The sequence below is a fragment of the Scomber scombrus genome, chromosome 15 (assembly GCF_963691925.1).
Source record: "Scomber scombrus chromosome 15, fScoSco1.1, whole genome shotgun sequence".
In the NCBI taxonomy this organism is placed as follows: Eukaryota; Metazoa; Chordata; class Actinopteri; order Scombriformes; family Scombridae; genus Scomber; species Scomber scombrus.
In genome coordinates this window covers 2,650,266-2,665,548 of record NC_084984.1, presented here as the reverse complement: position 1 = coordinate 2,665,548, position 15,283 = coordinate 2,650,266, and the positions used below count along the sequence as shown (strand labels likewise).

Sequence of the window (15,283 nt, the reverse complement as noted above, 5' to 3'; positions counted from 1 at the left end):
CTGCACACAACCAAACACTGAGTGTCATCTCAGAAAAAGAATCTCCATATTCAACATATGTTTGCATGAATACAGTATCTTTACACAGTATCAACAACAACAACCACAGCACAGTGTCTTCACACATTCGTACTCCCTACCCAACACTTCTTTACTTTTCCTCACCATGGGTCTCTCTTGTTTCCTCCTCAGTTTTCAACAGCTTTGTTATCAGATCTTCCATTGACCCAAGCTTTACTTTTCCATTTGGTAGCTTGTAATGTTATATTTGGTGGTAACATTTGTTTTGGTCATTATTCTCTTTTAAGTAAACTCAAAGTCGTTCTAATGGGATAAAACTTCCACTTGTCAAACAAGATGATGTACCCAATAAATAAACACAGAGATACAGAGAATCAGTAAAATATGTCAAAACCCCAGAAAGAAAAAAATATCCATATTAATTGGAGAGGCCAATGAGACAGTAAGATAGTAACACACAGTATGTAGTAACATAGAGGCTGTATTAGCCAATGTTATTGCAGATGTCTCAATTTGTCTATAAAATGTCAGATAAAGGGGTAAAATGTGGATAAATGTTTCCCAAAGCCCAGGATGATGTCCTCAAATGTCTTTTTTCATTGTCCTGACCAACAATAGAAGACTAAATAAACCAGACAATATTCACATTTGAAAGGCTGGACACAAAGAATTAGACTTTTTTTCTTTTTAATTACTCAAAACCACTAATCAATTATCAAACAGTTGGCAATTCATTTTATGTCAATCAACTAATTGTTGCGGCTCTATCAACAATGAACACAACATTTTTATGAGCATAAATAAATGAATGTTAATTATATTTAATACCACGGTTGACAAATTTCAAGAAAAAAGAAAAGTGTTGGACCAGCATGAGCCACAAGAACAGCTTCAACGCTCATCAAGTTGTGATGAAGCTGTTCCCGAACGCTCTTGGAAACCATTCCTGAAAACGATATTCCCTCACATGGTGTTTAAATGGTCACGGAGGAGCCACTCTGTGTCTCTACTGATTTCTACAGATGTTCAATTGGGTTGACATCTGGTGACTGTGAAGGCCATAGAAAATTCCTTTCCACTCTCATCAAACCATTCAGTGAGCACTTGTGCCCTGTACGAAAGCATGTCCCGTACAGGCGGGGAGTTCTGGTCCTCTGAAATGATGCGAACGCGGAAGTAACTTAAAACTGCATTCTATCAAACTGCCACCAGGGGGCGACCGTTTTGGTGTCAAAAGGACTTCCGTCTCTATACAAGTCAATGGAGAATTCACCAACTTCTCACTTGATTTCTAACCTCAGTAAACGTTTTCAAAATGTGTTTATGGTCAATCGCTAGTTTAAAGCCTTCTTCAATGCAGTATGATGTTCATTTGGGACATTTTGGCCTCCCTGATTTTATATGTGACGATAAAGCAGGGTATGCATTAGGGCGTGGCTACGTCGTGATTGACAGGTTGATTGGTTCACAGGTTCAGGAGGGCGCCTCTTGCTCCTCCTGATGCCCATATAAGTAGAATCCCTGTTTGTTTTTTTACCCAGCATGCACCTGAAATTTTCAAGATGGCGCTGCTCAGATCCGAAACTATTGGCTTCCAAGCAGCAGTCCACAAACCAATGGGTGACGTCACGGATGTTACGTCCATTGTATATACAGTCTATGGTCCTGTACCAATAATTTATTCAGATTTAATTTGTCCCCTTTATGTACAGTATATTGCAACATGAGAGGTAAAAAAAAAATCTCAATAACATCAGGGTTGCTGGAAGTGTTTCTCTGAACACCATATGTATGTGACACATATACTTTGTTGAGATGTCACACAGCGTGACTCACTGAAGGACTTCAACCTGCTCTGAACAGCTAAACCTGAGTTTGCTACAGCACATCGCAGCAGACTGCACCTGTGTCAGCAACTTTCTAGATTGCGGGTTTCCGGTGAATTTGCAACACATTTGAATGAAAATGCAATTTACAGCTTTCTGGTTCAAAAGCTACAAAGTAAATAGAAATAAAAGAATGATTTTTGCTGCCTCTAAGCAATATTCAAACAGATTTCTAAATTGAGTCATTTGACAGCTAAGTGTTTTTCCTTGAAGCCATTCACTCAAATATATTTAAGCACCGCTATGTTAGAGGTGTAAGGAATGCGTCATTCTCACAGGCAGGAGAAGCTGAAGTGGGCGGACTGAGCTGTGGGAGGGGGACTTTAATGGCTAGAGCAACAAGTTCTGTCATCACACCCAACCCTCTTTTTACTCTGTTTCAGTCTGTCTCTCACATCGGTGTTCTCTCACCTACACAGTTATACAGCCTGACACCGTCGCACACACACAACCGCCCAAAGCCACGAGAGCTCGACTCACCTCTTGCCACCATTCACTGTCCTGGTTTATTATAGTGTCACACCATGAGCCAGCAGTTGGAGCATCAAGGAGAGGAGGCTTGACAAATGGAGCTACAGTGAAAGTTCAGTCAGGATGTCTATCTTTTACATGATCTGGTCTGTAGTTAACCATCTGTCACTCCCATCTTTGGTAAATGGTAAATGGACTGTACTTATATAGCGCCTTTCTAGTCTTTACAACCACTCAAAGCGCTTTACACTACATCTCATTCACCCCATTCACACACATTCATACACTGATGGCAGGCAGCTACCACGCAGGGTGCCAACCTGCACATCAGGAGGAAGCTACCCATTCACACACATTCATACACTGTTAGCACAGCAACGGGAGCAATTTGGGGTTAAGTGTCTTGCCCAAGGACACATCGACATGTGGGCTGGAGGAGCCGGGAATCCAACTGCCAATCTTCCAATTGGAGGATGACCGCTCTACCTCCTGAGCCACAGCCGCCCAATTCACGGTTTCACACTGGCTTTCACACTGCCTCACTCATAATTTCCTTGATGTCATCGCCCTGGCTCCAATTAAGACATAAGCTGGTCACATCTAACCAATAGTACGGTGACATACCTTCAATATGTTTTTACTTCTCTGTCTTTAGTGCTTTCATGGTACCGTTATGCATGCCCCATCACCTCACTATCACTGTCCAGTCTTTGCATATTCATCAATGCATCATTTCATCAGCCTCATCACAAGTCATCAGCAGCCACCACCACCACTGTCTGGATTCCACAGGGGAATTTATCTTGCTGCTGTTCAGGACTGAAGTCCCTCAAATTCAATATCTCCCTGTAGAGTCTAAGCACCGTAGACTTTTGACAAGACTTAATCATCAATAACATCTGTATTATCACCTTTTTGCATCGTTCACTTGTCTCTACTGATTGAAATATTGAATCATAAAAAAGCCTATCACACTCTTTGCCATGCACAAACTCAAAGCCATTGGCGTGTACTGTGTTATCTCTCACAGCCAAACGCTAAGACACAAATGTACAGCCGCTAAATATCCTGAAGTGTGTGAGTTGGATATTTGACTTACCTGTTGCCCAAAGACTTTTCTTCCAGTTCATATGGCTTGAAGAACCACTTTCCAGTCCTCACAAAGCCTTTATCCATCAAACATCTGCAGCAGTAAAGAGAAGCAGAGAGAAAAGTCAATAAGTGTGAAAGAAAGTAAGTCATTGATTAGACATTAAAAAGGAGAACCTGAAACACAATATAAGAAATATGTACCAAATAGCGTTCTTGTGATGTTCAGACAGGTTTCGACTTAATCATGATTGTTTAAGTTGTAGCTTGTGGTGTAGAATTTTTCTTTCTCAAGTAGTCATGTCATTAACAATGGCAGCTTCAATAACAGCAGTTTATGGCCTTGATATGGATTTCATAACCTATATGACTATAAATAGAATAGTATTTTGTTTGTTTTGTCCCTCAAAAAGAGTTAAATCCATAAAACAATATTAGTCAAATAAAATATTTTGTTATTAAAAAATATGTTGATCCTTGATCGTGTGCTGAATTTAGAAACGACTGAAAATCAGATATAATTAATAATATAATAGAGACTCTGCTTGTTTTATAATTTTACTTTATTACTTAAAAGCTGCAGCTCTCACTGTCCTGCAGCAACATGAGGAAAGTCTAAGTTATGATTCCAGGTTCCACTAACCTACTTTCCACATAGTGCTGCACACTTTTACACATGGCTTTCCAAAATCTTTACTTTCATCAGATCCAAAATGTAATTATATCAAACAGTTCATGCTCCCCATTTGGCTAGCCCGCCATCCGTTCACTTCTTCGCCTCATCTCATACCTCTCACAGACAAAACTCATTGCTCTTGGGTCTTTGACTCATCTCTGTGTGCAGGTGCCAGAGAATCCCTTGCTGGATCCTCTGACCCGGGTCAAAGAATTACAACACGATTTGATGGACTCCTTTCCAAGCAGCCAGGCTCTGCTATCCAATGCTTTGCTTGCCTCCAGCTCTACCATCTTTGGTGCATTCTTAACGCATTTTCTTATGCAACAACAGTTCCTCCTTTCTCTCTCTCTCTCTCTCTCTCTATCACAGTCTGTGTACATACCAGCCTGTCTGAGTCCTGGTCACTGCTCAGACAGGATCTACAAACCACTGCAGCCCAGTGGGATGGCCAAGAGCCTGAAGGAAACACCAGCCTACAGTATCTCTGCATCGCTTTGAGCCCACACATCTTCATACATATAGATTCATGGAGAAACATTAAGACTAAAAGCGAGTTGGTGGACATTGTGTACATTAATGCTGCTGAAGATAAACTGATGCACTTGATCAGTACAGTGGTTTCCCCCGAAAGTTAAAAAACAAGACTGTATGGTATCCCAGTAATTCAAAGTTAAAAAGTTACTGAACCAATCAAATGTAATTCATGAATTTTTTCGATGCTAAAATTGTTAAGGCACATGGGTTACCTGATGTGCCACATAGACATTGTGCATCATAGTCACTTAACAGGAGTAAGCAGTGTACTACATGCTGTGAGTAAATGTGGAAGCTAATCCTGAAAATGGCTCAAAAATATTATTTGAGTTATATCTATTTGCTCAGGTTAAAATCAAACAAGAAGAAAATCAGCGTGGGCTTATTACCTTGATCTAAATAATATACATGAATAAATATGGAAGAATCACACTGTTAAAAATCAAAGCTTCATTTTAATAATACTCTAAATGACTTGATGAGAATACTAGTTTCATCAATTTGGACATGAATGAAAATGAACCTCTGCTTGTTAGATGTTTGATAGATAAATTGTCTGGCTGAGTAAGAGTCAACTTTGCTTCTTCTAACATGTACCTTGCTGTACATTTCTAATCCTCTTTTCTCTCAAGTAAACATTATGACATCAAGAGAAGTGTGCTTGTGAGCATATTTACTTGATTGACAGGTGTCAAGGTGTCCAAGCTATCAAACTCAACTGAGGTGATTTTGGACTCCACTTCCCACCTCAGCTCCACTACATGAGAAAGGTAGCACCTTGTTACCATAGACTGTATATATAATGGACGTAACATCCGTGACGTCACCCATTGGTTTGTGGACTGCTGCTCGGAAGCGAATAATTTCGGATCTGAGCAGCGCCATCTTGAAAATGTCCGGTGCATGCTGGGAAAAATAAAAACAGGGATTCTACTTATATGGGCATCAGGAGGAGCATGAGGCGCCCTCCTGAACCTGTGAACCAATCAACCTGTCAATCACGACGTAGCCACGCCCTAATGCATACCCTGCTTTATCGTCACATATAAAATCAGGGAGGCCAAAATGTCCCAAATGAACATCATACTGCATTGAAGAAGGCTTTAAACTAGCGATTGAGACCATAAACACATTTTGAAAACGTTTACTGAGGTTAGAAATCAAGTGAGAAGTTGGTGAATTCTCCATTGACTTGTATAGAGACGGAAGTCCTTTTGACACCAAAACGGTCGCCCCCTGGTGGCCTTTTGATAGAATGCAGTTTTAAGTTACTTCCGCATTGGCCTCATTTCAGAGGACCGAGTTCCCCGCCTGCTTGTTGCCCAAAAATTATTTTCTGGCCACAGCGACTGTCAAAAATGGAAATAAAACCCAAATAAAACATTATTTTAGATGTGCCTGTTTTCCCCTCATTTAGGTACATCCTGTGGCACAGTATTGACAAGTCCACATTGGAAACAAGCATTGCATTTTACTATTATATGCTAAACTCTGAGTATAATAAAGCTTGGAAGATAATTTATGTCCAGTTATAACAAATAATAAAACCCATATGAAAGTCTGCTGCAGTGAGCTCTCTATAAATCTTGCTGTGGTCCTGTTGGCAGATGTCTCACTGTCTTAAATCAACAAAACATCTGTACTGCCTGTCTAACCAATTACCCTGAGACTTAAACCAACCACAAAACCCCTCACCTCCTCACTGTTATTTGCAGTCTTACTGTATGCTGATAATGTCAAGCTAATGAACCATTCAACAGAGCTCTGACCATCACAAGCCGTACTACTGTAGGTTTGCCAACAGGAACTCAAGTTCAGTAACATCTTGTTCTTTATAATCATTCTTAGCAGGCATTTATTGTAATGTTCCTGTGTTATTCAAATATTCTTAATTGCTTTATTTATAATTGTAGTTAATTCAAATTAATGTCCATTTTTAGTTAAAAAAATAATAAAAAACAATGTCTGCCTGTGACAATGTTTATTTCAAATGTATGACATGAAAGAGAAAGTATAAGTGAGCCCTACCCCTGTTGAAATAGTGAGCTATAAAAGGAGTTAGCTTGAAGGTAATAGGAAGGTTAATTCTGCCTGCCCCCTATGATGATCACTGATGCTTAACTTAATAGAGAGCAAATATGTGCTGCTTCATTTAACAGATGGCTCTGACTCAGAAAGGAGAGCTTTGGCTACTTGAGCAAGTGATTCAGCGCGCAAATTATAATTTCATTAAGGTGAAGCTGCTAGAAGGAAACTGAAGCTGTCTGTCAACACGACTCCAAGTTCTTCTGTTTGCTGAATTTTTTATAAATATCATTCTTGGTCATTTTTGGAAGAGACAGAGAGAAATTCAGAGTGTTCATTTAAAAGACTGATAGATGTAAAGATTTATTTATTATTATTATAAAGCAATGTTTTAGCTTAATTATATAACCTTAATCTTTTATCAAGTGAAACAGTAATTATTTTACCTTAATGTGAAATAGAACATAGTACAAATCTTAAACAATTAAAAAAAAAAAGTTAATTAGTGTTCTTCAAATCTTTTTTATTCTCTTTCTTCCATTTGTTTTTTCAATCATTTCTATTATAACTATTTCTGCATACGTTCAGCAACAGAAACCATTCAAATATCATAATATTCAGCTCTTTAAGGACACTTAAGCTACAACTTTTTTTCCGTCTGGCATATTCAAGTGATTTTGTATATAGTTTTTTAAATATATTAAGATTGATTATGGAAAGTCCATGGTGGGAATGTCTAAAAGTGGATATCTGAAACACTAAAAGTGCTGTAAAGTATGTGTAGTAAATGCATTTATAGTTCTGTTATTTTTTTTTTATTACAATTTATGTAACTTCTCCTATTATATAACATGTTTTCCAATTTTATGTGTGTTTTTCACTTCCTGCCTGCGACCATTGCTATGCAGGTAATGAATGCTTCTGGATAATGATTTTACCTTTCCAACAGGTTGTGTACAGCCTTGAACAGGAGAGTTCGGCACTCGTAGGACAGCCCACACTCCCAAAGCCCCTCCTCAGCCACTGAAAGAAAAGGGGGAATAAAAAAAAAAAAACAATCATGAAATTACAAATCTCAATATCATCTCATTCATATAAGCAGTGAGGATATTTTCAGCGACAGAGAAACATCTGCACACACCAGCTTGAGGATAATAAACAACACATGATTCAGTGTTGCATGTTTATAGCTGTCAAAACATGCTGTATGTGCTGAGATGAGAAAACCTGCACATCATTTTAGAAATTGCACTTGAAGTCGTGTGCATGTGCATATATACGTGTGTGTGTGTGTGTGTGTGTGTGTGTGTGTGTATGTGTGTGTGTGAGTGTGTGTGTGTGTGTGTATTATGCGCACAGAGGGTGCTTGGCTCTGCAGCTGTCAGGTTGGCTGCAGCGACAGCCCAGTCAAACCCCATGCAGTTGTCAAGCTCAGTTAGCTAGAGAGCGAGAGTGTGCCTGTATCTGCGGAGGCTGACACACATGCTTGCATGCTCAGGTTTGTACACGCATACGGACTCTCAGCTCAGCCCTTTTTTTTGCCTGTGAAATTTTTTAGGGAATGAAGACAAGGTTGGCCGAGCGAGTGTCACTTTGCCCGAGTCTCTGACATGTCAGCAGCCAGTTCACATGCGTGTGCCAAATGTGTTGTGAGCAATTCTCTTGATTTCTCTAACCCCTCGACCCTTCCCCGGCACATGCTCCCATTTCCCTCCTCCCAAAAAAAACACACACACACACACATGCACAGACACACACAGCGGCCAGTTAACAGTGTTTCTCTTTGTTCTTTGCCATATACCTGCAGGGCTGCTGGAAGAACTGGAGGATTGTGGGTGGGTGTTGTGTTTGCTTATAGGGTGGTGGCAAACAAACCAAGCATCACAGAAATACACAAGAAAAAAAGGAATGAAAGAAAGAAGCAGATCGCCTGGGGGATGGGTGGCATAAACCCCGGTAGATGTTTTCTCTTTCTCCTCCTTCTTCTCTACCTCGTCCCTGATTTTTTTTTTTTCCTTTTTATTGATGTTGTGTATTCCTTTACCCTTCTCTGTTGCTTTGTTGATATTTCCCTCCTGTTTTTTTTTTCTTCTTCTTCTTCATACCAGAGTGAATGAAATTTCCTTACTCGCCAGAATTACCCTGTAACCATGGAAACGCTGGCGGTGAGAACATGGCGCCCTGGCATTCAATTTCAACACTGGTCCCTCCCGCCCCTCACCCTCCTCCTTCTCCTCCTTCCTCTGTTCTATTGCTTCCAACACCCCCCCTCTACCTCCTCCTCCTCCTTCCTCCACCCCCACCCACCCCTCATTTACTCCTGCTTCAGGGCTCAGACAGGAAGCTAGCTCAAGCCAGCTCTTCTACAGAGGAGAGAGATAGAGCGAGCACCATGAACAGAATGCCAAGTCTCCAGCAAATCCAGCTCATTAGCTCTCACTGTCTCAATATCTCTTCCTCTCTCTCCCTCTCTTAAAAAACCCTAAACTTTTTCCCCGTCCACTCTACCAATCCTCCACAACCATCTGCTCCCGACCATCTACACAGCAGGCTCCTGACCCCCATTCATTCCAAAACTGTGTCGCTGACTCCTCAACCCTCGCAACACTCAAGATCTGAACCATACACCTCACCACAGCAATTGACTTAAAAAGAGAGTTTTTTTCACCTTTGCTTCCTTCTAGCATGTAATGTTGTAGCTCCTTAGACAGCAGCTACAATGTGTTGACAAATCCCGGCAGAGGTTGCCGAACATATTTAGGCACATGGAAAACATGCAATCCACATTAGATGCTCCTGTTTACATTCTAGCTGCCAAAGAGCCAGCTCAGTGCACCACATCAACACAAGGTGCGACAAATCACTCTTGAAAGCAAACAAGGTCAGATATCCACTGAAGCACACACACACACACACACACACACACAGACAACCCCATACAATCATTATACATACAGAGAATGGAGTGTGAAATAAAATGATGATCTGAGATGTTAAAGCAGCGGTGTCCCAAAGGGACGTTTGAGGTGTATACTTGGAGTAAACACCATGAAACTGTCATTTCAGCAACAGTCAGTCAGTAACTGTCATGTTTTGAGTTTTTACTGCCTGTTAATCAGAGGAGGAACACAGATGGCCCAAGGGAAAAGCATGCAGTAGACTCTAAATGCACAGCTAAGTGCAATAGGGCTTTAAAGCATCGCTATCCATCATTCATCACAGCCTGAGCTACAGGAAGCTAACTGCATCATGCCTGAACATTTCTAAAGCGACTGGATGTAATCGACCACTGTCTCAATTAGAATAAGCTGAACGCTCATCATTTTTGGTTTTTATTGATTTTCAGTTATAAATAGCAAGATTAGTTTTTAAAAGAAGCAGACAGATTTAGAAATATATATATATATATATAATTCACACAGATTCTAAGTCCCACATTGACCAAAAGGTCATGTTTGCTTTTACAGTTAAGAAAGTGAGATGAAATTGGGCCAAAATGATAATATGCCAGACAGAATTACTAGAAAATAATAATATTATGAATAATAACAATAACAACAGTCTGAGCTAGAAATGATTTTTTTTTAAATGTGGTTTTGTAGTTACTGAGCTGCTTTTCAGTTCTTGTTCGTGGTCAAAATAAAAACTTTTTTAAATTGTTTTAAGTCTAGCAGCTCTGTTAGGCTGCATTGCATTGCTTTGAGTTAAATGTTAATGTTAGCATGCTAAAATGCACACAATAACTCACTCATTCACATATAGCTACAGTATAAAATAAATAGTAAATTGTTCACTCAGTAGTTATCTGCACATTTATATGTCAAACACCTGATAATCATCATCAGTTGGCATCATTGATGTCAGCTGTAATTTCCAAGTCAATAAAATCCAGCATGCTGCATTGTGGGATTGTTACCATAAGGTAGTGTACATGACATCAACACACTTTTTTTACAGAAGGTAAATTTACAATCTCAGATTTCAGACACTCAAATAAAATAGTGGAGTGTAAAACTAGGAGTGATTTTTTGTATGCATGCTATCAACAACTACAAAGTACAGCTATGGTTAAGGATGTAGTAAGTTTTGCAGATATTTTGTTATAAATGAAACTTGATGATGGTGATACATGGGAACCACCAAACACGACATGACATGAAAGTTGAGGCATCTCACTAAGAACCATAACATTTAACCTCATGGAGGCAAACTAAGCTAAATATCTTTATCTTGAGAACATTATGGTCTGTGCAACCTTTCATGGCAATTCATCCAACAGTTGTTGAGATATTTTAGTCGTTGACTGACCGGCAGATATTACCCTCAATTGCTGCTATGCCTAAAAATACATTTGTTATAGTATGGTTTCTCTCTACATGGAACCATACATAAAACAACGTGTGTGCATGCATGTTTGTAGTATAAACATCTCAGTGTGAGATGAACATCAGGAATCAAAATGATCAGAATCATTACGAATGTGTGAATGTGTGTTCATGTTGGTACTTGCAGTGCGTGTGAGTACTGATACCCAGAGTGCCTTTGTGCACATGCAAAGTGGCAAACGTGTGAGTACTGTATGAGAGTGTGTACAGTGGAGTAACCTTCATACAAATGCTTCACCCCCCCCCCCCCCCCCCATCAGAGGGGCCACGATGCTATTAACTGCCACACCACCCCAAACACAACAAACAAGCAGTGATGGAACTGGGTCGCCACTATCGCCGTATTTCCACCTCTCTTTCTCTCTATCTCATCATCTGTATCTGACCCCATCTTTCCATTCCTTTATGCTTCCCCCTCTCTGACTCACTATCCACCTTTTTCCCTGTCTCTCTCTCTCTCTCTCTCTCTCTCTCTCCCTCTCTCTCCCTCTGGTCTCACACCACTAGGGGGAGCGACAACTCGTCACCACAATGCTGTGCTAACAAACACAAAGATGGTATTGATCTAAGAACGAGAGAAGGCGGGAGCTGAGGTGTGACAACACTCTGTCTTGCACACGATGACCCCTCTCCACACTTTTCCTGCCTCCTCTCCCCCTCTCTCTCTCTCTCCCCCTCCCTCTCTCTCTCCCCCCCCCCTCTCTCTCTCTCTCCCCCTCCCTTTCTCTCTCCCCCCCCTCTCTCTCTCATTTGTTCATTTGTCTTGGATCAATAGCACCAGGAGTCTTTGTGTCCAGTAGTGTCTCTGCAGTGTGCAGGCAATGAACGTGTGTGTGTGTGTGTGTGTGTGTGTGTGTGTGTGTGTGTGTGTGTGTGTGTGTGTGTGTGTGTGTGTGTGTGTGTGTGTGTGTGTGTGTGTGTGTGTGTGTGTGTGTGATTTCACACAAACCCCACTGCCACTTTACTAATTAGCTGCCCTGCTGCATGTCTGAACAGAGGTTGGTCTCTGTTTGCTGTGTGTAATGTGTGTGTCTGTCTGTGTGCGTGCATGCATTTACGCATGCATGTGTGTGGGTATGTAGTGCATGTGGTGTGTGTGCATGACCACATGCCTTTACTTATGGGCTTTTACTATTAGAGAGAGGCTGCACAGGTGGATAGAGAGGGAAACAAAGATACCATGGCCACAAACAAGGAACAAGTGTATGTTTGTTTGTGTTCTTGTCTAGACTGTAAGTATGTGGAAATGTGCAATATGGGAAAAAATAACCTCCTCCCGATCTGTTTCAGGCCGTTTCTGTTTGGCTGCGCCAGGAAGTTGTTCGATGTTCTACTGATCAGCTTTTTCATTATGTTATCAATTCATCTATAATTTTGTCATCCTGTTTTTTTCATGCTGTATTTCTGTTATCTGGTCTTGCTTGTATGCAGATTTGTTGCACGTCTGTCTGTTCTGGAAGAGGGATCCTTTCTCTATTGCTCTTCCTGATCTGGATCGAGGGTCTAACGATAGAGGATGTTGTACTGCTACAGACTGTAAAGCCCCCTGAGGCAAAGTTGTGATTTGTGATATTGGATTATATCAATAAAAATTGACTTGACTTAATCTTATGAAGAATAAGAAGTATTGCAATATTATATGTGATGTATTTTGGTAAAAGGTACATAATCACATTAAACTATGATGTGTCGTCCTGAACGTTTTGCCACAATGTGATTATACTGAAAGACAATAGAAGAAAATGTTTGTTTACTTTTTTTACATGCGTGTATGACCATCAACATACAACCAGGTGTATAATGTAATATACATAATAGAAGTGCTGTGGGACAAACTGCAGACGTGTCATGTAAAGCTCACACTACATTTATATGATACTACCTGACACTGACATGAGTGTAAGTGGTTTTCGAACACCCCGAACTGCTGTGTGAGGTCTAAAAATGTCACCTAAGAAAATGATTTGGCCATAAAATCCAATTGCTTCAAAGCACCAAACAGGCCAAAGACTCAGCTTTGAATCAGCACACAGAAAAGTAATTGTTGAGTCACTGATATTGATCAACAACCCTGCAGATATATTATTTGATTTTATGTTGCAGTTCAGTAAATGTTACTCCTCAAACCTTTACAGAATGGTTCAGTTTTGGTTTTGCATTCATTCATTGATCGTGGGGCATTCAGAAACCGGCTTGTGATATTTTAAAGCAATGATTCACTTTCTCCACTGTGTTTTCTTGTTCTCTTGACCTAAGCATTTCCTACAGGGGAAACCCCACCCAGGACAGGTATTTGTGTGATATGAGGCAGTTTGGACATCAGAATAACAAAAAAACTATGGTCACAAACACAAGAAGTCCAGAGGGGATAACTTATTGCTATTATACAGTTTATAATGTTCTGTATGCTGTATTAAACTGGCACAAAGACAAAGACTTAATGCAGCCACTGTAGGCCAGCTGACCTTCACAACCTTCAATACAAAACAGAACATGTACCACTCATTAAGAAGTTTAGCTTGAAAGCAGGATGTTATGAAAGCTTTACCTTTATTTTCACTGGACTAATCTGCCTCCAATTTAGGTTATTTGGCCATAGTTCTAGTTTTAGGAGTAGCAGGCGAACATTAACATGAATCTTTTGCTTTTCCTGAACTTTATAGATCACAAACGTTTAACTCTTATCAGTCTGTGAATCTTTTTTTGGTTTGAACCAGGCGGGGAGTTCTGGTCCTCTGAAATGATGCCAACGTGGAAGTAACTTAAAACTGCATTCTATCAAAAGGCCACCAGGGGGCGACCGTTTTAGTGTCAAAAGGACTTCCGTCTCTATACAAGTCAATGGAGAATTCACCAACTTCTCACTTGATTTCTAACCTCAGTAAACGTTTTCAAAATGTGTTTATGGTCTCAATCGCTAGTTTAAAGCCTTCTTCAATGCAGTATGATGTTCATTTGGGACATTTTGGCCTCCCTGATTTTATATTTGACGATAAAGCAGGGTATGCATTAGGGCGTGGCTACGTCGTGATTGACAGGTTGATTGGTTCACAGGTTCAGGAGGGCGCCTCATGCTCCTCCTGATGCCCATATAAGTAGAATCCCTGTTTTTATTTTTCCCAGCATGCACCAGAAATTTCCAAGATGGCGCTGCTCAGATCCGATACTATTGGCTTCCGAGCAGCAGTCCACAAACCAATGGGTGACGTCACGGATGTTACGTCCATTTTATATACAGTCTATGGTTTGAACGTCCGTAGAAGATCTCATACATTATTTCATTCACAAATTCTTATGTCACCATTATTATCTTTATGTCCACTCTCCTTGAATGCTGTTCTTTAATATGATCATCATCCTGGCATTCTCCCTTTTAGACCCACTTTCTTGGTCTACTCCACCACCAGCAGTGTCGAGGGAAGCCTCTCCTCATGGTGATGAAGTCTAATCACAAAAGACTCTCTCAATAAATGTTGTCATACATTTCCAAGTGATCTATCCTTATTATACTGAGCTATTTCCCACTTGAACTGAAAAACGAACAGATACAGTTTTAAAAAGCACTTCAGTCTCCATGCATTAGCCTTGCTATTTATTCAGCAATGAAATGTTTAAAGTGAAGGTTACACATACAGTAACTATCCATTTCTTCAACTTTGTCAATTTCTCCCCCGCGTCAGTTTGAAACAGCAGCCATGGCTTTGTTATGAAACAGAAAATGACAGTAATGGCTAGCTCGCTCTTTGCTTGAGCCCACTCTTTCTGGTTGTAGTTGTTCAAATCAAGGGAAGGGCTTAAGGTGGGTCACTGGGGCCCAGGTGGTCTTCTAGTCTTTTCTTGTTTTCAGTTACATGAACATCAAGCTGGCTGATGTGAAAGATTTCTCTGCACACAAGAGCAGGTGACAGGATCAGACGAGGTCAATTAAACATGCATCTGACACCAGTAGCATAAGGACATGACATCTGACTGTGCCTTTTATCCAGTGGTGTGTAAATACTGTACATTTGTATGACCCAGTAACCACTGGACACACAGTTGACTTTGTGCATACCCTTTGCACTGTATACATTTATTAGCTCAACCATGTCGGTATCCACAGCCTCCACTACCTCACTGTACGCTTTACACACACAGGAGTGAAAATGTTCTCAATATCAAGAAATGATGTAATAGGCTGCTGGAGGAGATGC

At 40.4% G+C, this 15,283-nt stretch overlaps 1 protein-coding gene across 2 annotated transcripts in view; it reads right to left on the bottom strand.

Moving 5' to 3' along the window:
* Positions 1-15,283, bottom strand: part of LOC133995034 (mediator of RNA polymerase II transcription subunit 13-like) — an 88,003-nt gene that overhangs the window by 27,926 nt on the left and 44,794 nt on the right. For both annotated transcript variants that reach the window (XM_062434304.1, XM_062434305.1), the window contains exons 3-4: positions 7,644-7,728; positions 3,478-3,561 (exon numbers count right to left, since the gene is read on the bottom strand). In XM_062434304.1, the coding sequence (XP_062290288.1) occupies positions 3,478-3,561; positions 7,644-7,728 (169 nt within the window). The remainder of the gene's footprint in view (positions 1-3,477; positions 3,562-7,643; positions 7,729-15,283) is intronic.